Below are 24,685 nucleotides of genomic sequence, written 5' to 3'. Positions count from 1 at the left end.
GAGTCCTCAAACGTTCCTCATATGTTAAGCCTTTCATTCCTGGGATCGTTCTCGTGAACCTCCTCTGGACCCTCTCCAGGGCTAGAACATCCTTCCTGAGATACAGGGCCCAAAATTGCTCACAATATTCTAAATGTGGTCTGACCAGAGCCTTATAAATCGGGATCTTGGGGGAGAGGTCGGCTGGGGGTGGGGAAGGGAGGTCTGGAGGCCACTGGACCTTGAGGTTGGGGGTGGGGGTGGGGCGCGTGACTTCGGGTGCTACCACCCGAGATCGAAGTCTGTTGATTTTTGGGCTTCCCCCACGCAAGGTCAATCCTCCCTCCAGCCTAAAAATTGAGGCTGGGCAGAAAATGGCCCTTCGGTGGCCACTAATTTGCCACCTAAGGGCTGCAACTGGGGCAAGGGTGGGCTTCCTGTCCAAAGTGTTGCCCGCCCCAGCGTAACATCGCTGCATGATCGGGGCAGCACATCCCTGCTTTTATATTCTAGTCCTCTCGAAATAAATACCAACATTGCATTTGCCTTCCTAACTATTGACTCAACCTGCAAGTTAACCTTAAGAGAATCCTGGACTAGGACTCCCAAGTCCCTTTGCACTCCAGATTTCTGAATTCTCTCCCCATTTAGAAAATAGTTTGTGCCTCTATTCTTCCTACCAAAGTGCATGACCTCACACTTCCCCACGTTATATTCCATCTGCCACTTCTTTGCCCATTCTCCTAACCTGTCCAAATCCTTCTGCAGCCTCCCCGCCTCCTCAATACTACCTGTCCCTCCACCTATCTTTGTATCATCTGCAAACTTAGCCAGGATGCCCTCAGTTCCTTCATGTAGATCATTAATGTATAAAGTAAAAAGCTTCCCCACAACAAACATCATCAGATACCTTCATGTCCAATCAGTGAACCATTTACTTCCCTTTGCAGCCTCTTTGCATCCTCCTCACAGCTTAGCAATTTTTAGTGCTCTGGCCAGATCACATCTTCAGTACTGTGTCTAGTTCTGGTCACTAATTCACAAGGGAAATAGTTAAGCAGTGGAGGCAGTTCATAGAAAAGCTACAAGAATTATATCCAACGTCAGACAGCTGAGCTATGGGAATAGACTAAAGAAGGTGGGCACTTCAACCTCGTTCGATGTTGGCTGAGCGTGGAAGTTTATCAAGGTGTTCAAAAAATGGTTACTTCAAGGTGTCAGTTGGTAGTACCCATCTCTAATGCAATAGGTCATAGGTTCATGAACCTCCAGTGCCAAACTGACCAGCAACGTGTGAAGTAGCTGCAAAGAATTACTGCTAATTTTTTCTTCCAGTCTATTTCTGGTGTAGAAATGCCCTGATTAGTTTAGGGTCTAGATAGCACTGAAATGTTAAGTTGCTTTAGGATCCTTTCAATAAACCAGCTATGAATGCCAGTGAAGGCATGTTTATGTTCCTATATTGAAGAAAAATACTGTGGTCATGACACATCTCAAAAAACTACTGACTGGAATCTTGCACAGCCCACAGTGTGTCAGGCGTGGTTCAGTTCTCACCTCTGCCTTTGAGTTAGAAGGTCATGGGTTCAAGCTCCACTACAGAGACAAAATCTAGGCTGACACTACTGCAGCTCTGAGGGAGTGCTGCGCTGTTGAAGGTGCTATTTTTCAAATGAGACATTAAACTGAAGCCTTGTATTGCCTCTGAGCTGGACATAAAATATGCCACGGTATTATTCACAGAAGAGCAGGGAAGTTCTGACTGGCGTCCTGGTCAATATTAACCAGCATCACTCCAACTGATTATCTGATCATTTATCTCACTGCTGTGTGTGGGGTACTTTCTCTACTCAAATTGACTGCTGTCTTTCCTACACTGCTACAGTGACTACACTTCAAAGGTACCTCACTGAACATAAATCAACTTTGGAATTTTATGTCCTGCGCACGCCCGACCCAAACAGATGTGAAATAGCGCGAGATGATGTTGGGCGAGCATCCCGATGTCATCACGCACTCGTGTGATTTTTTTGCTCAGTGGACGCGTGTGGCAGCTGGAAGTGCGCTCGCCAACAAATCAGTGGGCAATTTAGCCCATTAGCGATGCAATCGGCAGAGATTTTACGCGGCCCGTCCACATTTACACTTGGCGGACGGGGCCATTCTCCCAGGCGGCATTCACATTTTTGCTCAAACCTCCTCGGTCCGGGGCCGGATCAAATCTCCGTGGGGAAATAAAATAAAAAGAGATGGTTGGGTACTGTTCTTTAATGAGGCATGCTTTCTGGTGCTTGATGGTGTTGCATGGACATATTTTGTAGCATTTTTGTTGTGTTCCCGTCTGCTCCCAGGCCCACTGATTGCGCGCGCCTGACAACTGAAAAATTCAGGCCTGGGACATCCTGACTAATTATATGCAAACCTTCCTTTCATGGTCTGAAAGTGCGCCATTAAAACGCATACTGAGCTGACATAATCCTGAGCCATTTTATGCAACGATTGCAGAGCTGCTGACACCAGTTTTGCACCCTCAGGCAGCAAGGGCTATCAGTAGAGAGAACAAGGATATGTTAAAGTGGGTTCATTGTGATTTGTTTTAAAGCTTGATTTCTTTTTGTTATGAGGGGTCCTGATGGGCTTCTCATTCTTTAAACAAAGCAGGGTGGGCCCTGAGCAGGCGCCAGGCACAGTGCCATCATTTAGATCAGACCAAGAAATGGACCGCAATGGAAAGTGACTGATCAGCCCACACACAAATCAGGTTTAGCTGCTGGTCAAAATGAACATTTGTGATGCACTTTTGCTGATTCAGGCCCTTGGTTTTTGCAGCTTGAATTCTCATAAACAGAACCCACTTGCCAAGAAGTGTTCTGTTTGTGTCAGGATTCTGTAAACTGGCAATAAATAACTGCCACTTGGTGAACCTTTGCACTCAGGCCCATTTTACCATTTATTCAGCTATATAATCTCAACAAAAATGCACAGAACACTTCATAAAAAATATACTTGAAGCAAAACGCGATTAGATTTACAAAATCTGTTGCGTTCCCTCTGAAATTGAGCGATTTGAGCTGAGCAATAAAAATCAGTGACTGATAGCATTTTATGCTTGGATCAAGGATTTAAAGAAAAAAAATGAATGGAATTCTGAACATGGGAAGTAAATGGAAAAAAAAAGTTTGCTCCATTGGAATTCTTTATATTGGGAGTGAAAGACAAAGAGTTTGGCCTGTTGGAAAAGGTTTTGGTCCATTGGAATTCTGTACAATGGTAGTGAACAGAGAGGCCTCATCGCTTCAGTTCTCTGAAAGGTGTGGATACCAAATGGACAAGGAAACCATTGAGAAAAATGAAGTACCATCTGATTTTTTTTGTGCCTTATGTCAGCACGCAAGAAAGCAGAAAAGTGACATCCATGTTTACATGTTCAGAACATCTGTTGACTGTTTGAAATGATCTTCAATTAAAGATTTAACAACTGGAGTTGCGGAAGTTGTGACAAAGCTGAGCATTAAGGGATCATTTGAATGCCTGAGATTGCACAAAGGACTGGGCCTTAGACCAGTTGAGCCAAATGGACTGTTTCTGTGCTGTACATTCTACGTAATTCAATATAAAATATATAGGATATCCTGCGCTTGCAAGAGTCAGTCAGGGATAGAATAACAATACAGTATACAAAAGCATTCTTCCAGAGAAGCTTGGTACAGGAGGCATGGGAAATAAAAAGCACACAAGACAAATCCAACCTCCAGAACCTTGCAGACCTCCAGAATGTAGGAAAAACAAAGATGGGTGGTCTCGTGATAGTAGCAATGCTAAAGCACAGTTTGGAATGCCAAGTAGCTGCTCCAAGCAGGCATGCCACAGAGTTTACCTTCATAACCTGCACACCATTGCACTGCTGGTTTATCATGATCATCAGTATAAACATATTCCCTTGTAGAGAGAAATGACATTGAATGCTAGCCACATAGAGCTTTGCTGTACAACATAAGAGAGAGAAAATCAACACTAGTATGAAGGGATTTTGTTTAAGAGATGCTCATAAGTCAACAAACATGACACATTTATTGCATGGGAAGGGTGGCATGGTAAGGATAGAATTACATGTACGGGGATGTCATGAAAGAAGTTTTTATAGGTGCACTATTTTTGAGACTCCATTTTAATGTACACTCTCTTCTATATCTGTGGGCCAGGGAGAACATACTGACACCATAGCCTGTAACCCCCAAGCGAGTATCATGCTGCATCCTCTTGAGTCCCAGCTTTTTACCAAGCACCAGCATAACAAAGCACACCCCGGATGACATAAATGTTGAGCTTGAGAAGATAACGGCAGTAAGAAACAAGGCGCTTGATGTCTGAAGAACCAGTACAATTCCTGCTCCCACTGCCTTAATGCCTAAGAATTCTGGGGAGGCAACTTTCGTGATTCAATATCCCCTTTGCACCTAAAAATGAGGCAGCAGCAGGATCAAAGTTGCACTGAAAACTGAAGTGTCCATTGATTGCTGGCGGCACACCCATTCTCAATTTCAGGAAGACTGCGGTTTAGTTGACCAGAAACATGCCTCACGAATAAATACAAAATAGGACTTAGACGACCTAGTCATTGTCATTGCCGGCCACTACAACCACTATTTTGTCATTGCCGGCTTTGCTACCACCAATTTCCTGCTCCCATCCATCAAACCTGCGGTGCTCATTTAAGCATACTTTTTAAAGGTATCTTCAGCCGTGGTCTGGGCGGGGGGCTGGAAGCAGGATATTTTTTATTTCAGTTGTGTGTTAAAGCCTTGGAAGCTTCCAATATCTGACCTCCTTGCTGCTTTGGTTACTGCACACATTTTTCCCTGAAACTATGAGTTGCTGCTCCCTTTTGCTCACGCTATTTCTACACTTCCCCCTTAAAGGGCAGGGCCATCAAAATCAGGTTTTATGTCACTAGTTCGCTGAGCTGTTTATAAGGAGTGAATTTCACACTGGCAGATGTTAAATGAGAGCAGGCTGCAAAAGTAGACTCTGGCCCCATGTTGGCTCCATTAAGTCAGTGGAGTACAAATTCAACCTAGCTGATGCTACTTAGGAAAAGCATGATTTCACAGTGATCCTAATTTTGAGGAGCTTACTTATATTAGTGCCAGCTTGGACCACTTGATGACACTCTTGCTTCAAAGTCAGAAGATTGGAGGGCATTGCTGCTTTAGTCCAGGACTTGGAACGTGTAATGCTGCACTGTCACATGTCTCATCTTTTAAATGTAATGTTGAACTATTTGACTCTTTAAGTAGACATAATACATTGCTTGTGCTATGTGAAGAAAAGCATTGGAATTCTCCTGTTCTCCTGGCCAACGTTTCTTCCTCAACCAACACCACCAAAAATAGACCTATTAGTCTTTATTTTATTTGCTTTTTGTTGAATCTTGTTCTGTGTAAATTGGCTACCATGTTTGTCTACGTACCAACAAATGGGAGACCGTATATTGGCCTTTCACACCTGAGTTCTTCCTTGGCTGGTAACACTTCAGTCTCATCTCCAAATATAGGAGTAAAGTTTCATTTTCAATGCATGGGTAGGAATCTAACAGAGTGGATCGCCAACCTGATATAAGATGTTCCATCGGAATGGAAACTGAGTGAGTTCTAAAAAGGGTGGGCAGATTGCTCACCCCAGGCAGTGAAGATGGAAATTGACTCAACAGTGTCGCAATGGAGGAGAAAACAATGCTTGGTTCGCCTCCACCGCTGTTAGTTCAGTAAGAAGTGGAAACCCAGTGGGAAGAGGTCCCATCTCAAAATCTTCCCTGATGCCAATTCGAAGTCCAAAAATTTACGTTCTGGTTTCTTTCCTACTGGTCACAATACATGAAGGGCTTTAACTTACAGATAGTGGGAAGACACCTGATATCAACTGGCCTCCACCCATAGTGGCTCTGACCATTCCCCAAGCGTAGATCAATGCCTGGGCTATATTTCACAGAGTGATCAGCCTGTCTTAACATTGCTGATCCCCTTACCTTATCCAGAGTTTTCTTTAGGGCAGATCGGTCCTTCTCAAGGCGGACTTTGCAACGTTGAAGCTCTCGTTTCTCGTTCTCCAACTGGGCGACAGCTCTCTGCAAGTTGGTCACTCGCTCCTTGTAGACGTGCTTTTCCTGTTGAAGTTTCTCAATCTGTTTCAGGGCCCCCTCGTCACACTCCTGATGCTGATGCAATGCCTGGGCAAAGAGTTGGAGCAACTGATGTTACTGCCCTGTCTCTGATCCACATTCTCAAATCCATAACTAGTGTCTAACCAGGACTAGAAGCGGTAATTATCTCTCTTTAGCACAGTGTTTTGGATTCTTGAATTCTTTGACCTATGAGAAGCTATGGGTCGGCATGGGGCATCCTAGTTCATTTATCATTTTACACTGAAACATATCTCCTGTTCTGATCTGAATTTGTGGAGATACCTCATTAAAGTTGTGGCTATCCATCTATTAAATATTGATTTATGGGATGATTTGAAATGGAAATTTGTCGGAATAAATACTGCAGGAAAATACTGGATGAATACTACAGGAACATACACAATGAGTACCACGGGAACAGAGTGGGAATATTGCAGGGTTTACAAAACAGGAATACGACAGTATATAATTCTGTGGTGATGATGTACGTATGTATAAATGCAGGCATCATCAGGAGCAGCCTTAACCAGGTAGCCTCAGATCACTCCTGTCTGCCCAGATAAGGAGAATCTTTGTGGGGTAATGGGGGCGGATGAGAGTAAGGCACATGTGGTCCTCTCTAGAATCCAGTCCCCAGTTTCAGACTTCAACCTCACAAGCTGTAGTGGTTTAAATGGAAGGGCTCTCAACTCCTTCATGCTGTCAGCTTTGATTGTAGCACTCTTGTGTCAAAAGGTTATGCATTCAAGTCCCACTCCAGAGACTCGAGAATGTAAACTGGGAAATCACATCAGTGTAGTACTGAGGGAGTGAAATAATGACATAAATGGCTGCTTATGACATTCGTCTAAGGTTTCTGTGGATCTTTTGTTTGTTACCATAGAAAATTGAGCCAAACCCTGTTGAAATTCTACCCTCCCATCTCCAAATAGGTCTAATCAGAGAAGAGTAGTGGAGTTTCTCCCAGTACCCCAAACATCATTTATTCTTCAAGCAATACCACCAAAAACAGATTAATGTCATTCATCTTATTGTTGCATTTGGGACCTTGCTGTATACAAACTGGCTGTCGTGTTTGTTCACACAGCAATTACTTCAAAAGTAATTTATTGATTGTGAGCTGCATTGGAGCATCCTGGACACGTGCAAGATGTCACATTAATGCAAGTTCTTCCTTTACTATCCGCTGGATCTCAGACCTGGATGAACGTTTATTTCCTTCAACAGATTGGTAGTTCTTATCCATACCACTTACTTTACATTTTACGAATACCTGTGCACTTTGGGTCAAACTTTCAGCAATTGCCATCAATCTGCATTCACAGTCCCGGAACACAAGTGCTCTCTCTGAATTAGTCTTAATGGAGCGGGTTGTCCACATTCACTATATATTGTGAGATACTAATATTACCTCTTCAGCTCTACCAATGAACGTTGGTCATTCTCACTCAATGAGGCAATAGTTAGCATGTTTGGGGCATCATATGATATGAATGGAAGTGATTTTCCAATGGTGACTTTAGAAAGGTGACTGGCAGCAGCTTTGGCTGTATGGTTGGATCAACTGCAAGTTTCAAGCAGGATGTCGCCATCTTCTATTGGATCCCATCCACCAGATTTGGGCTCATATTCAGTGCTGCACTGTATCACACTTCACTTAAACAGATAATTTTTCAGCCTTGGCTTAATATAATGCATGCTGCAGTACATCAAAGAATAGAACTGTTTTGGTGAATGCGGACAGTGGGAAATAAGAGGACTTATATAAGGCCCAGTCATCAAGTCTGAGGTCAACCCCAAGCTGCGTGATTCTCAGCCAGGGTGACTGGGAGGAAGGGAGTCAATTTGGTTCCTAAATTAGGCCTTATCTAACTTTTTCCCTCCAGGGGAAGGATGACTATGTGTTGTATCTGCTTGAGAGTTGGAATTGTTGGAAAACATACAAAATCCTGGATCGGATAAGAAAGGTGACAGCAACAGTGCTTTAAGGAATTTTAATGAAAAGATGAACACTGGTTGATGAAAATTGAGCAGTATTTACTGGAGCATTCCAACAGAACCCAGTCAAAGATAAAGCACCCTGAGGCCATATTTCCAGAACACAACCCAGGCTAGAAGAGTCAGATTCCCATTCCTGTTCATTCCCAATGCTCTACCTCAGCTGGAATTACATAAGGACAGCCGAGATAAAACTAATTAACTTAGACTTGTAGGGCTAAATTTTACCAGCCCTCTGGGGCTGGGCTTGGAGGTGAGGGGCTTGTAAAATGGTGAGAGAAGGCTGGGGGTGGAGTCCCTCTTGTCTTCCCACTGCCATGTAATTTTGTCATCATTGGGGAAGGTGACAGGTGGCTTTCTGGCCCTGAGACCAACTGAGCCACTTAAGTCACCAATTAAGGGCCTCTTCTGACCACCACTGGCATTTTACCAGTGTGGGTGCTCTCTGTCATGTAGAGAAACCCTAGATAAACTCTTATGGCCTCCCCGCAGGCACAGGTGGCCTGCTATACGGACACTCTTTAGCCCAAAGAGGGTGGCCCTGACAGCAAAGGCACTGCTCTTCATCATGAAACACCCCTCCCTGCCTGACTGGCCCTGGCACACCAAGACCCTACTTACCTGGTTGGGAGGCGGTGTCCTTCCAGAGTGTGCTCTTCTTCCAGGTGCAGTCTCAGCAGTGGCCACCATACCTGGTGGCGCTGTTGAGGCTGACTTTCCAGCCCTCTGACTGGCCGGCAGCTCGTCAGGGCAGACAGCTGTCCTTGATATGCTGCTTATTTGTTAGCTGATTACTGCTGACAAGATGCTGCCCAGGGTCCCTCAAGCTGCTGAAGCAGCTCACTTCCTGCTTTCGAGCTCATCGTTAGGAATCCCACCATGAGAACAAAATTCCAGCAATAGTGACAAGGGCATTGGTGAAAAAGTCAAAATTGCAATTCAAAGCACATTAGAGTAGTCTTGCCATTCCTGAAATCAAAGCATTACTAAGTGATGGCCTTAATTTTCATACATTGCAATATTCTCGAATTTTAAACGCTGGTGGTCTTGATGCTCATGATGTTAATAGAGGCTAATAGTATCCAGCTCCCTTGTTCCAGCAGTTGCTTCTTCCTTGATTACCTTTTATATAATTTAGAAATAATATAATTTAGGAATTGATTTATACAAAATCTGCCTCCCCTGATATTTCAGTGGGTGAATGCACTGTCTGGTGTGGGAATCAGCTACAACAGGTTTAATCTCCAGACTGTTGGGTTAACTGATCTCAGAGGTTCAGGTGCTACAGCTCACATTGGGTCTCTTGAGCTAGGAATGGGGAACAACTATCAGACAGAATTCCTGCTCCTGAACACCAGCAGTGCTTCCTGTTGGAAAATGCAAATATAGATGCCAGTCGAGGAGGGGATTGGGTTTGACTCTGTTGCTTTCACTGCCTGCCTGCCAGCTTCCTAGGCCATGAGGAGGCATGCAAACAGCACAAGAAACTAGAAGACAGATGGTGCCCGTGCAGTCAGACCCCAGCCAGTCTGAGTGAGCATCTTCAGAGAAAGAGTTCACTAAATCCGAAGATTGATCAGGGAAGTGATTATTTTGTTGCTGTTTGATTTACCAGCATAGGCCCCTACTGATGGTGCCACTTGCTCTTCAGATGAAAGTCTGAAACTTGAAATGCACGAACCCAAACTTCTGCATGGCGATGCCTCCCAGTTTCTGCTGCCTACCTCCTGCAGTTTCCGGTTCTGCCCTTCCAGCTCCAAGCGCCTCAGCTCCAGACCAGCCTGTACGTTCTGCATCAATTGCACACGTTCCATCAAAGCATGGTTCTTCTTCTTAGTGTCCGAGAGCCCATGGCGGACGGTGTCTAGCCGCTCCTGTGGCAAAAACACAAACAAATAAACTACACTCTCATAAGACCGATGAAGCACATGCACTGAACATTACATAGAATTGCACAATAGTTACAGCACAGGCCATTCAGCTCAGCTAGTCTACGCTGGTGTTAATGGCTCCACCCAGCTTTCTCCCACTTATTTCTAACCCTGTCGGGATATCTTCCTTTCCCCTCATATGTTTATCTAGTTTCCCCTTAAATACATCTATGCTATTCACCTCAGCCACTCCTAGTGATAGTGAGTTCTGCATTCAAACCACTCTCTGGGTCAAAAGTTTCTCCTGAATTCTCTATTTGATTTTTAATGGCTATCTAATATTTATACTCCTAGAACTGCCCCATAGTGGAAAATATTTTCTTTAAGTCTATCCAATCGAACAACTTCATAATTTTAAAGAGCTCCCTCTCAGCCTTCTGTCTTTTCTGGAAAAGAGCTCCAGTCTGTTCAATCTTTCAGAACATAGCAGGTAAATATCAGCAGCCTTGCCCGAGACTGAGCCAGGGTCGGAGGCGGAAACATTTACAGTTTCTTTTGAGAGAACTTTAGCAAAAAATTCCAGTGCAGCCTATCTGGTTTTATCAGCCATGATGATGGCGCCGCCTGGGCTGCCTTGTGCCCACTGGCATTACTCTATTAGTGGCAGTGAAATCAGCTGCTCTGTCACTGGGCTAAGGAGAGGAAATTATATCTGTGGCTCCCAGTCCTGAATAAAGAATGCTGCCACTTCAGCAGAAAGCTGATCAGGCTGACTATTTCCTGGCCCAGAATCACACAGTGCAGAAGAGGCCCTTCGGCCCATCGAGTCTGCACCGACACGTGAGAAACGCCTGACCTACCTACCTAATCCCATTTACCAGCACTTGGCCCATAGCCTTGAATGTTATGATATGCCAAGTGCTCATCCAGGTACTTTTTAAAGGATGTGAGGCAACCCGCCTCCACCACCCTCCCAGGCAGTGCATTCCAGACTGTCACCACCCTCTGGGTAAAAAAGTTTTTCCTCACGTCCCTCCCTAAACCTCCTGCCCCTCACCTTGAACTTATGTCCCCTCGTGACTGACCCTTCAACTAAGCAGAACAGCTGCTCCCTATCCACCTTATCCATGCCCCTCATAATCTTATACACCTCGATAAGGTCACTCCTCAGTCTTCTCTGCTCCAAAGAAAACAACCCAAGTCTATCCAACCTCTCTTCATAACTTAAATGTTTCATCCCAGGCAACACCCTGGTGAATCTCCTCTGCACTCCCTCCAGTGCAATCGCATCCTTCTTATAATGTGGCGACCAGAGCTGCACGCAGTACTCCAGCTATGGCCTCACCAAGGTTCTATACACTCCAACATGACCTCCCTACTTTTGTAATCTATGCCTTGATTGATAAAGGCAAGTGTCCCATATGCCTTTTTCACCACCCCACTAACATGCCCCTCCACCTTCAGAGATCCATGGACACACACGCCAAGGTCCCTTTGTTCCTCAGAACTTCCTAGTGTCATGCCGTTCATTGAATACTTCCTTGTCAAATTACTCCTTCCAAAGTGTATCACTTCACACTTTTCAGGGTTAAATTCTATCCACCACTTATCTTCCCATTTGACCATCTCGTCTATATCTTCCTGTAGCCCAAGACATTCAACCTCACTGTTAACCACCCGGCCAACCTTTGTGTCATCCGCAAACTTACTAATCCTACCATCCACATAGTCATCTATGCCATTTATATAAAGGACAAATAATAGGGGACCCAGCACAGATCCCTGTGGTACGCCACTGGACACTGGCTTCCAGTCACTAAAGCATCCTTCTGTCATCACCCTCTGTCTCCTACAACTAAACCAATTTTGAATCCACCATATCAAATTACCCTGTATCCCATGTGCATTTGCCTTCTTTATAAGTCTCCCATGTGGGACCTTGTCAAAGGCTTTGCTGAAATCCATATAAACTACATCAACTGCACTACCCTCATTTACACACTGGTCACCTCCTCAAAAAATTCAATCAAATTTGCTAGGCATGGCTTCCCTCTGACAAAGCCATGCTGACTATCCCTGATCAAACCTTGCCTCTCCAAGTGGAGATAGATTCTCTCCTTCAGAATTTTCTCCAATAGTTTCCTTACCACTGACGTGAGACTCACTGGCTTGTAGTTCCCTGGCTTATCTCTACAACCCTTCTTAAATAGCAGAACCAAATTAGCTGTTCTCCAGTCCTCTGGCACCTCCCCCGTGGCCAGAGAGGAATTAAAAATTTGGGTCAGAGCCCCTGCGATCTTCTCCCTTGCCTCCCTCAGCAATATGGGACACAAATCATCTGGACCTGGAGATTTGTCCACTTTTAAGCCTGCCAACACCTCCAATACCTTGTCACTCCCTATATCAATTTGCCCAAGAACCTCGCATTCTCTCTCCCTGAATTCGATATCTTCATCCTCATTCTCTTGGGTAAAGACGGATGTGAAGTATTTGTTCAACACTCTACCGATGTCCTCTGGCTCTACCCATAGATTGCCCCCTTGGTCCCTAATGGGTCCTACTCTTTCCCTGGTTATCCTGTTCCCATTGATACACTTATAGAATATCTTGGGATTTTCCCTACTTTTACCAGCCAGAGCTTTCTCATATCCCTTCTTTGCTCTCCTAACTGCTTTCTTAAGCTCCACCCTGCACTTCCTGTACTCCAATAATGCCTCTGCTGATTTGCTCCCCTTGTACCTGCTAAAAGCCTCTCTTTTCCTTCTCATCATATCCGGAATATCTCTGGTCATCCATGGTTCTCTGGACTTGTTACTCCTTCCTATCACCCTAGAGGGAACATGTTGAGCCTGTCCCCTCCCCATTTCATTTCTGAATGCCCCCTACTGCTCCTCTGTAGATTTCCCCACAAGTAGCTGTTCCCAGTCTACCTTGGCCAGATCCTGCCTTATTTTACTAAAATCCACTCTCTGTTGAGGAGTGGAGGCAGGCTTTTGCTTTAAGCGCAGTTATCCCTTCCACTTACGGCCGCAGTATCAAGTGAAGAAGAACTTCATATATTTGGAGGTAGCTGCACAGTAAAATGCACAGGTGTACCAAGAGCCTTGCAAACTAAACCAAATTCAAATACTCTGCATCCAGAATCTCTTGCACTCCATCAACACTAATTATTTTACATCATGGGTCTTCAGGTTGACGAAATTCCTGTCTCGCTCCATCTGATCTTGGTCACCTGAGTTTTTAGACATTCTGCCACACTCTGCTGGACCTATGTCAAAAATGTGCCAGGAAGGCTATGGATTTTTGATCCCAACATTTTCCTAATGTTCTAAGATTAGGTTTATTTTGAAGCTTTTGGTGATTGACAGCTCAGTAGGTGACCCCTCCCTGACCGCATGGTTTTAAAAGTACTTTGTTGTCTTTCTCTCTTGTCCCTTAATTAGGGACATCAGAATAGTAGGGTCCATGCTGGTAGCTCGTACCAGAAACTAGGACCAGTTAGTCTCAAATAACTAGCTTTAAAGTAAGCTTCAATCCAAACTGTCAGTAGAATCAAATCTTTTTCATGGAATGCAGAATTGAGGGAAGTGACTTATCTTACTGTGAAAACTGCATTTTGTTCAATTATGTCTTTCATATAAAATAAACCAGTTGTTGGCTTGCATGTATGCCTTGCCCCATGATAATGCTTTGCAGTCTGTCTTCTGTAAAGACAGGAGAATCCATAAAGTGGTATGTATGAGATTACACTCTTCAGTGTGTGCAGCAATAATTCTATATCGCACCTCAGATCTCGCTATCGCTGAACTAGATATAGGACAAGATGTGCTCCAGTTTGTAGGGGACATGAGGTCTGCTCTTCAGAGGGACCACTGATGCTGAACCTGAAAGAATATCCACCACAAAACCTGAAGGTTTTTAACAATCGCCAACAGTGAATTCTAGACTCACAATACCCTACATCAAGAGTCTCCTGTACCAAAGTTGAATCATCAAGCACAACTTCAAAAACACCTTGCACTGCAAGCGAGACCTTCCTGAGTTGCCCTGAGCCAAGGGCTTCTATTGCTGTGCTGTGATCTGCTTTGCTACTGTGGTGAGGCCTCCTTTGCCATGGCAAGACCTTCTTGCAAACCCTGCTAAATATAACACATGGGTGGAAATGTTGGTGACTGGTTTGCTGTGCATAACTCAGCAATGGTGAGAGTTAAGAAGAGAGACTATTTGTTTGAAAGGTCTGCTTTCCAAACCAAGGCTCCCCGCATCTTCCCACTCACGCTTCTGATGCTGCTCTCTATTAAGCAAACACTATTAGGGCTATTACAACACTTGGCATGCTGGCCCTTTGCCAAGACAAACACGTAAAAAGCTCTCTCCTTGTCTGAGCAGAGATAACAGCACCAGAGGAGTCATCCTCAGCTTTGCACAATGTCACAGACACCACACGGTCAGATTGCTCCTGATGCTGTTGTCTATCCCCACTTCAAGAGGCTTTCAATATTGTTATTGCTGCAGTCCCTCCTCAACCTTTTTTCTCTATCCACTTTGGAATATTTCCCCTTGTAGACTAAGGCATTAATACCGAGTCTCTTTGACAGTCCCTATCTGACAATCATCTGTTCATGAATAGGTTGGGCACGAACATGTGCAGGACTCTCAATAATTATTTCACTACTTGACTGTATCTGATTGAATCTCACATTTATTCCTGAGCTTACAGGTTAAGGCTGAAAATAAAGGTTAACTCTGCCTAATGAGACTTTTTCAACTTTTGGTTCAAATGCAGAGCTACACTGGGGTGGGGGATTGTTACAACAGATCACCGTGCATGTTGTTCAATAGGGTGTGAAACAAAAAATATTTGAGAGAGACAAACTGAAGGATCAGCGATGGAGGGACAGAAACAGTGAAAGATCGGAGCTGAAGGGAGAGACACATTGGAGGAGCGAATATGGAGGGAGAGACAGACAGAAAAATCAGAGCGAGAAGGAGTGGAAGATCGAAGGATCAGAAATGGAGGTATAGGCACAATGAAAGATCAGAGATAGAGGAATAGCTCACTGAAGATTGGCAGGTGGAGGGATAAGTGAAATGAATTTATTTGCAAACCGGGCTTATTGTAGAGAAGGATTTTAAGTCAAGAATTATCATTACAAAGACTGTACATTGGGTGAGCCCACCACATTGCAATATCCACAAACATTCAGCATGCAATGTTCAGACGCAGTGTATATTGAGGGATTTTCCACAAAGTTAGTTTTCTTCATGCACAACACATTCACTGAAGGTTGTACAGGGTCACAATGGTAATTGGATGCAGCTGGTGATATCGTGCTTCTTTTTCCCACTCCTTGCCTTTTGGGTCTTCCCTCAACTTGGAGCGCTGAATTTGGCTGCCAGCCATTTCAAAATACCCGAGAAGAATTGGATTTTCTTTGGTGTTGGCACAGAGGCACAATTAGTACCAGGAGCCTGGAAACAAAGCTGTTTCTAGAAAGAGTTTTTGTCCGTCCGATTGAGCATTACTGACAGGATCCACATGGGTAGCTGCCAAACAGGGATTAGTTGGTCAACTGATGAACAAGTCTGGTTTTTACTGGAGAGTTCTAAAACATTATTTAACCTTCTGTGTTGTAACCATTCTGATTCCATTGCACTGAGTGATTTTCCATGTGAAAATTAATGTGCTCTTCTCGCCCCGAGGTCTTGTGTCATCTTACAGCTCTGAAGGTTGCATGATTTAATGGAGGCAGTTAGAGTCAAGGATAACGCAAGCTGATTTTCCCTGATATTTGTGGTAAGGGACTGAGCATAGCTTGGTAGTTTACCCAGTATTATAGTCAAGATCCAGAGGTCAAAGCACGGAGATTGGTGGTTAAGAACCTATATCTAACTCACTCTGTGGGTCAGCTTAATGGTATATCAAATACCGCCGATGGTTTAGGTTCAATTCTCATTTTACTTTTAAGGATGTAGAATGGGAATAATCTGCTAGGATGGGACAAATGCTCTGGAAGTGGCTGGGAGAATGCAATTTTTCAGAGATCATTACAGTAATGCACATTGCTCCTGATTTTTATTTCCATTGAAGTCAGCAGAAATAGTAACTGGGAGAGATGTAAACTGGGCTGCTGATTTTACTGTTGCTGTTTTACAAAAGTAAAGTACAAAGTTAAAATCGATCTTCTATGTAAGATTGTTGCTAGAATTTATTCAGATTCATCTGTTCTGCCCACACTAATGCTGCAATGAATTCAGATAATGTTTTATTTAGAGCCTAGCTGTCAGGTATAACAACACAGATGGAAAGATAGGGATTTTGCCTTTAGAGAAAGCAAACTTCAGCTCCACGGCAAAATTTTCATGGCCGCAGTTGCTCGAGTGAAAACAGCCAAGTATGACCTGCTGGGATGAACATCTACTTGCCTGGATGAGTGCAGCTCCCACAACACTCAAGAAGCTTGACACTGTCCAGGACAAAGTAGCCCACTTGATTGGCACCATATCCTCAGACATTCACTCCCTCCACCAGTAGCAGCAGTGTGTGTACCATCTACAAGATGCACTGCAGGAATTCAGCGAGGCTCCTTCGACAGCACCTTCCAAACCCACGACCGCCACCATCTAAAAGGGCAAGGGCAGCAGGTAGATGGGAACACCACCATCTGGAAGTTCCCCTCCAAGTCACTCACCATCCTGCCTTGAAAATATATCACCGTTCCTTCACTGTCGCTGGGTCAAAATCCCAGAATTCCCTCCCTAACAACACTGTGGATGTACCTATACCACATGGACTGCAGCAGGTCAAGAAGGCAGCTCATCACCACCTTGTCAAGGGCAATTAAGGATGGGCAATAATTACTGGCCCAGCCAGCAAAGCCCACATCCCACGAATAAATAAAAGGGTTCAGGGAAACTGACTTTTCAGAAGAACACAAACCACTCCTCCCTCATGCCCATGTAATCTGAAGCACATTTTATGGTCATTACTGGACGAGGGTCTCTATTGGTGGAGGACATTAACACTTTGAGTGTTGCTTTTCCATGTGTCAAAATGCATCTTGTACAGGGCACAGTACTGAAGAGGGAATCAAGGCATTACCCACCCTAGTTAATGAGTGGCTCAATATATGATTAGATAGTGTGGGGTTGGAAATACATGTGTCCCAGACTACTAGTTGGGGTGGTGAGGTGGGTGACTGCATAGTGTGATTCGCTTCCTTGAAGGACATAATGAGCCAGTTGAGTATTTGCAATAATCTGGAAACTTAATGGTCATTTTGGTCCTGCAGCTATGCCACAAGTCACTAGAAGCAGGACTTGTATTCATATATATCACATTTCCTCGTCTGAAGGCATCTCAAAGCTTTTTAAAAACATTTTTCACGTAATGTAATTGGCACTGGCAATGCCTGCATTTTTATTACCCATCCCTAACTGCCCTTGAGAAGGTGGTGGTGAGCCACATTCTTGAACCGCTGCAGTCCATGTTGTGTAGGTACACGCACAGTGCTGTTAGGGAGGGAGTTCCAGGATTTTGATCCAGCGACATCGAAGGAATTGCGATATAGTTCCAAGTCAGGATAGTGTGTTGCTTGGAAGGGAACTTGCAGGTGGTGATGTTCCCAATAGTCTGCTGCACTTGCCCTTCCCAGTGGCAGAGGTTGTGGGTTTGGAAAGTGCTGTCGAAGGAGTTTTGATTACTTGCTGTAGTGCATCTTAAAGATGGTACATACTGCCGCTATTGTGCGCCAGTGGTAGAGGGAGTGAGTGTTTCAGGTGGTAGATGGATGTCGATCAAGTGGGTACTTTGTCCTGGATGGTGTTGAGCTTCTGGAGTGTTATTGGAGCTGCACTCATCCAGGCAAGTGGAGAGTCCTCCTTCACACTCCTGACTTGTGTCTCATAGATTTTGGACAGGCTACAGTGTGACCAGAAGATTAAATACATAGATAGGTATATTGAAGACTGCACAATACCATTACAATGGCATCAATATAAGTTGGTTTTGGATGTATATTAACCAATATGGCAGTATTGCTCAGGAGTTGGATACTGATTGGACTCCTTCACCAGCACCTTTCAAACCAGCAATCTCTACCAGCTGGAAGAACAAGGGCAGCAGACTCAATGGAACACCAATTCCCCTCCAAATAACTCACTATTCTGATATGGAACTATATCACCATTCCTTCACTGTTGTTGGTCAAAATCCTGGAACTCGCTCCCTAACGGCACTATGGGTGTACCTATACCATATGGATTGCAGCAGTTCAAGAAGGTGGCTCACCACCAGCTGCTCAATGGCAGTTTGGAATGGGCATCAAATGCTGCCATGCCAGTGATGGTCAAATTCCAAGAAAGAATTTAAAAAAACACTCTAAACTTGTGGACCCCTTCTCACACAAATTAGGCTTTCCACGGAATGAAATGTAACTGCAGTTTTGGGTGAAGATGATTTTAAAGAGCTAGCTTGGATCTCTCAAGTCCTTTAAAAACTTTAAATCAAGTATTTTTATTGTTCTGAGAAAATATTTATCAGCTGGGAAAGAGGAGGCAGGGGCAGTGTAACTCCAGTCTTGTTAGTTGCACTCTGTACTTTATTGCCATTAGTCTCAAACTATTACTGCACCCTAAAACAAGGTCAATTAAATTAAATTAAATTAAAGTCAAAAGGCCAACTGACAACCAATCAGAACACTGTTCATATAAACAATATTACCTTGATTCCTGAATCATGCTTCTCAGCAGGATAATGTATGGAGTATGAGAAGATGATGAGCCCATTTTACAAAGTCCGTGATCAGTATTGTGAACTATAGCTCTTCTACTTGATCAATGGAAAAGCCCTGTACATTATCCAATGGTTTTCAAAGATAACCAAGCATCTCCAACATTTACGTCTGGCCTGATGTTGTCCATGGATCATGGTGACCCCAGCCCATAGCCTGTCATCCTGATGAGGACACTGCATACCCCATAACTTTACATCTCATTTTGAATGATTGTCCTGAGGAAGAATCTTGGGCTCAAAATGTGGATTGACTGAATTCTGTTCCTCCACAGATGCTGTCTGATCTGCTGAGTAGTTTTCTGTTTTTTTATTTTCACTTGCCAGCACCTGCATTTTTTTTTCCCATTGTCAGTCAGATACTTTTCCAACACCAACTGTTATTGCTGATATTCCAACTGAACATTAGTTTGTGTGAAGAAATATTTTCCGATCACCAGTATTGCTTATGGATTGAACCTGCATTTTTTGGTTCAGTGCTCAATACCTATAAGAACATAAGAAATAGGGGCAGGAGTAGACCACATGGCCCATTGAGCCTGCTCTGCTATTCAATAAAACCATGGCTGATTTTGGCCAGGCTTCAACTCCATTTTCATACCTGTTCCCTATATCCCAATTCCCTGAGAGGCCAAAAATCTGTGTATCCCAGCCTTAAATGTATTCAACTCAATTGGCCATTGACAGGTCGGCGGGTGGGCAGCTGATTTTACTGTCTGCCCACCTTCCTAAAAATTTAAAGGGACCGGGATGACGTCGGGGGTTCCTCCTGCGTCATTTTTCCATTGGCGAGCGGGCCCCGCCTCCAAATCGTCAACTGGAAAATTCAGGCCAATCTCTCAGTGTCCACCCTATCAAGCTCCTTTAGAATTTTGTAGATTTCAATGAGATCACTTCTCATTCTTCTAAAATCCAGAGAATATAAGCCCAATTTACTCAGCCTCTCGTCATAGGGCAAACCCCTCATCCCAGGGACTAATTTAATGAACCTCTGCAGTACTGTCTCCAATGAAAGTATATCCTTTCTTAAATGTAGGGACCAAAATTGCACAAAGTACTCCAGATGCAGCCTCGCCCTGTACAACTGTGGCAAGACTTCTTTATTCTTGTGCTCCAATTCCCTTGGAATAAAGGCCAAAATGCCATTTGCCTTCCCAATTGCTTGCTGCACCTGCATGCTCACTTTCTGCATTCCATGTACAGGCAATCCCAGTCTCTTTACACTTACAAGTTTGTCACTTTAAAAAAAAAATTCTGCTAGTTTATTCTTACGACCAAAGTGAATAACTTCACTCTTCCCTATATTATACCCCATCTGCCACCTTCTTGATACTTGGTCGACAACAACAACAACTTGCATTTTTCTAGCACCCTTAACCAGTAAAATCTCCCAAGGAGCTTCACATCAGCCTTAACAGACAGCATTTGACACCGAGCCACATAAAGAGATGTCAGAAAGCAGATCAAAAGCTTGGTTAAAGGGGTAAGTGTCCTAAAGGAGCAGAGGGAGGTGGAGAGCTTTAGTGAGGGAGTTCCACAGTTTAAGATGTAGGCACTGCTATCAATGGTGGACTGATACAGGTTGGGCATTTCTAAGAGGCCAGAATTGGAAGAATGCAGAGTTCTTGGAGAGGTGTCGAACTGGAGGTGGCTACAGAGGTAGGGAGGGAAAAATCATTGAGGGATTTGACTGAAGGACAATAATTTTAGAATTGAGGCATTACTGGACTGGGAGCCAATGCAGGTCAGCGTGCAGAGGGTAGATGAATGAACGGGACATGATGCAAGTCTGGATATGAGCAGCAAGAGTTTTGGATGAAGTTTGGGGGTGCAACAAATGGTAGGCCAACCAGAAGAGCATTGGAATAACCATGTCTAGAGATAACTAAAGCATAGAATTTCTATATGTTCAGAGCAAATATGAACATATTCTGAACTGAAGAATGGACAAGCCTGTACCTGAAGTACCCGTCGGTCCTGTTCACTGGATGTTAGAGCTTTCTGAAGCTGAGAAATCCGATCCTGTAGCACTGCAGCACCAGCGTTCGTGTCCGAGAGAGTCAGCGACAGACTCTGTACCTTGTCCTTCAAGTGGCTCTCACCCTCCTCTGTCTTGGCCAGGGTCATTGACAGCCGGTCAAGGGTAAGCTGGAGAGAGGTGGCCTTCGTCTCACTGTCAGCCACTTGCCGCTGAAGCATCTCAATTCGATCCTGAAGGACTTGGACTTCTGTCTCGCGATCGTTCAGTGTCAGCTGCACTCGCTGCAGCTCCCCCTCTAGGGAGCGCCGTAATAGCTCCAACTTGGTGATACGGTTCTCAGATGCTTCCAGTGTGTCTTTCAGCTTGTGCTTGTCAGCCTCCAGCTTTGTCTCATTTGCCCTCATCTTATTGATCTTCTCCTGCATTTGATAAATGTTAGAGATAAACCTCACACTTACAATCTCTTGGAGGTGAAAAATATACCTCAAGTTTGCAGTCTTCATGTCAATCCCCAGCATTATTATCACCATCATTTTGTATATTGTCATGAAGCTATGCTCCATAACTTTGAAAATATGATTATCAAACTTTGAACTGACTGGAACTTTTGCAATTTGAAATGATGCAGAATAAACTACCTAAAAGTGCAAGGCTGCCTTCCAAGGTGAAGGTGAAAAACAAACAAATCACCTTTAGAGGAGTATGAAGAGAGAGACATTTCCAATAATTCCAAGACCCATCAAAACTTGTCACTGTCTAAAAAAGAGACATTAAAATGCAAAGTGCTGGATATTGAAACAATGGCTGCCACAGACAGACACACCCAAAGCCCCTTGGAAGTACACAATGGGTGAAGTATAACAGGCCAGACTGCAGCCACTAAAGAGAGATTGTAGGACAGTTTTCAGCAGAGGAAACAGGCTGAAAGCTGAGCTCTCTCTCTCTCTCTGGGAACAAGTGTGTTACCTGCTTCGGAAGGCAATGTTATTAGAAATCTACCAGAGAACCAAGATCTCGTAATAATTGCAACATCTTCTACATCTGGCCACACCCACGAAACCAATTCAAATTGGTCACAATGTTTAAGAATCTATACCTCAAAGGCTAGCAAAGGACACTTAACCGTGTATTCTTTTAACTGTTTTTATTGGACTCTAACTTCCTTTATTTCTGATACCTGTGTGCGTGATTTCGCATTTTTATTATTTTCTCCTCAGGTTTAGTGGTTAATAAATTTGCACTTTCTTTGACTGGCTCCTATTGCTCACAGCTCAAATAGTTAAATACATTCAGATTTGGAAAAAAGCATAGCCTCTTGAAAAAGAAACTTAACACAACTTTTTTGTGACCAACTCCGAAGAGGCTGAACAGAGGGGAGCCAATTCATTCCTTCTCACCTGGCCATAACAACGTAACAGGCATCTTCTCTCCCATTGTTCGTCATTTTCCTTCCTTCTCTCCTAAAATCGGTGATTATGGGCTCTTGTTTCTTTTTTTGGTTTCCTTATGCCAATCAACAATTTTGAGCGAAGAGAAGTAGGGAGGTAACTGAGTTTTCAGCCTCTACAAATGCCTCTACTTGAATAAGAGTAACCCAGAATCAGTATCCTGCTGGAAAATAGCAGGTTCTTATTTGGGATTTAGATGGGGAGATGGTGGAGCATTGGGAATATCATGAGTAACCCAGGTCCAGGTCAATAACCCGGGCTGCATGGGTTCAAATCTCACCACGACAGCTGGTGGAAATTAAGTTCAATTCGTTTAAAAAAAACAAAATCTGGAATTGAAAGCTAGTCTCAGTCATGGTGACCATTAAACTATCATCAATAAAATCCCACCTGGTTCACTAGTGCCCTTTAGGGAAGGAAATCTGCCATCCTTATCTGGTCTGGCCTACATGTGACTCCAGATCCACAGCAATGTGGTTGACTCTTAACTGCCCTCTGAAATAGCCTAGCAAGCCACTCAGTTCAAGGGCAGTTAGGGATGGGCAACAAATGCTGGCCTTGCCAGTAATGCCCACATCCCATGAAAATAACTTAAATAAAAACGATAGTGATCTGGCCAATGTTGAAATGTGAGCTACCATGGCAATGAGCAGGTGCCTGATCACACTGTCATATACCGGAGAGCTGCAGCAATTGGAATAACAGCTTAATTTACAAGCTGACCTCGCAAACTATCAAAAGCTTATCATCAGATTAAAAAAAACTTGTGGTGGATGAGGGCAATGAGTTCATCTCATACAAATGATCAGTCTTAGTGTACAAAAACAAAGGGGTAGACTTCAAAGTAATTGAGGATACTGTGAGTGCTGAACGTGGGAAATTTATTTCCTGGGGGCCGACCAACCAACAGGAAATTTTGGTACTTAATTTGGTCCACTTCCCTATATTTTGACAATTACCATAATTCTTAGTGTAAACTTTTGTTTTATTTTTGTTAAATTTAACTCATTTAACCACTCCAACCCCTTCTCCATTTTGTTTTCAAACCATGCATTTTCAGCTGGGTACCACACTCTTTGCCTTAGAAAAGTGTTTGAAAGCAGTGCAGGGGAAAACAAACCTTCATGTAAGGCAACAACTGGCATGGCTTGTAAACCTCCGCTGTCAAAATAATAACAATTTAAAAGCTGCATTTTAGCGCTATTTGTTATATATAACCTATTTCAAGCACAAATACTAAATAAACAGAGCAGTTGCTGCAATGCTTAGAAATCATCAAGTCACATTAAGTTTGAGGGTGGCTAACAATGGGGGAAAGCAAAGATTGGACTGGTTCCAACAGCCTTCAGTCCTGTCGTCTAACTATTTGGATTGGTTCTGACAACCTCCAGTGCCACTTCCTAAATATTTTATTGGTCAATACTGACCACCTTTGATGATAGCGGAAAAAAACATTGACTTTTCTTTGTGAAACACTGACGTTGGTATGAATTCTGATTGCTCAAATTAATACAGAGACAGTTATCATCTACACCAGGCACCGGCCACCAATTCTGCCCAACCTTCCCTTCAGGAGCTATTACCTGATGTGCTCGCTTCTCTCCCTCAGATGACTGCAGACTCCGTTCCAATGTGGCCACCTGTTCAGCCAGGGCCTTCCTTTCTCTTTCTCCGCACCTTATTGTCTCTTCTTGCAGCATGAGCGTCGCTTGAACATTGTTCAGCCGCCCATCTAATCCACGTTTCCCTTTAAAACAAAACACCGATCCTAGAAATCTGTACGTTAAGGTCCAATGTGCCAAAATGCAGGTCTTATTTTATCCAACAGTGCTTTCACAGAGGCCTGTGAGGCTTGTTATTGTATTACGTAATCTCCCAGTGAAGAGGTTAGGTGCTGGGGTGGGGGGGTGCTTAACATGCTTTGCACTCAGTGCCAACATCAAACACTGCGAGGTCAGATATATCTTGGAATAGTTGAAGAGTACTGGTCTAGGCACTGTTCTGTAATATGTTGTTCCAATTGCCCCCAGGTCATGTACAGCAAGGATCAGGTGCAGAGTAAAGATTTAACTGCTTCAGCTGCATGAAGTCTGAACCTTACAAGAACATCTCCTGGTGCATCTGTGTGACATTTTCATTCCCACACAAACCATTCTATTAGCTTTGTGCTAATTTAGTGCTGATCAGTTACTGAGGGCATTTTTTCATTTGGATCCAATATTCACTGGGTACTGTCTGCAGACTTCTGTAAGCTCAGCCTACATAGGGCCTCATTGTCACTGGAGAATTTTACCCCTTTATTCTGAGGTTTATCTGAACTCAGGCCCCAGATGTAAAACGAAAATAGGCTGACCAGGTTTTTCCCCAGAGTTAAGGGCAAAATACTGCGGATGATGGAAATCTGAAACAAAAACAAAAAATGCTAGAAAAACTCAG

The 24,685-nt window shown here is 43.8% G+C and overlaps 1 protein-coding gene across 1 annotated transcript in view; it reads right to left on the bottom strand.

Moving 5' to 3' along the window:
* The window catches only part of crocc2 (ciliary rootlet coiled-coil, rootletin family member 2), a 293,289-nt gene that overhangs the window by 74,591 nt on the left and 194,013 nt on the right, over positions 1-24,685 (bottom strand). Inside the window, exons 29-32 of the mRNA XM_078563452.1 lie at positions 23,833-23,996; positions 20,780-21,220; positions 9,883-10,032; positions 6,005-6,205 (exon numbers count right to left, since the gene is read on the bottom strand). Coding sequence (XP_078419578.1) covers positions 6,005-6,205; positions 9,883-10,032; positions 20,780-21,220; positions 23,833-23,996 — 956 coding nt within the window. The remainder of the gene's footprint in view (positions 1-6,004; positions 6,206-9,882; positions 10,033-20,779; positions 21,221-23,832; positions 23,997-24,685) is intronic.

The sequence above is a fragment of the Cetorhinus maximus genome, chromosome 19 (genome assembly GCF_964194155.1).
Source record: "Cetorhinus maximus chromosome 19, sCetMax3.hap1.1, whole genome shotgun sequence".
NCBI lineage: Eukaryota > Metazoa > Chordata > Chondrichthyes > Lamniformes > Cetorhinidae > Cetorhinus > Cetorhinus maximus.
This window is presented reverse-complemented; position numbering and strand designations above follow the sequence as displayed.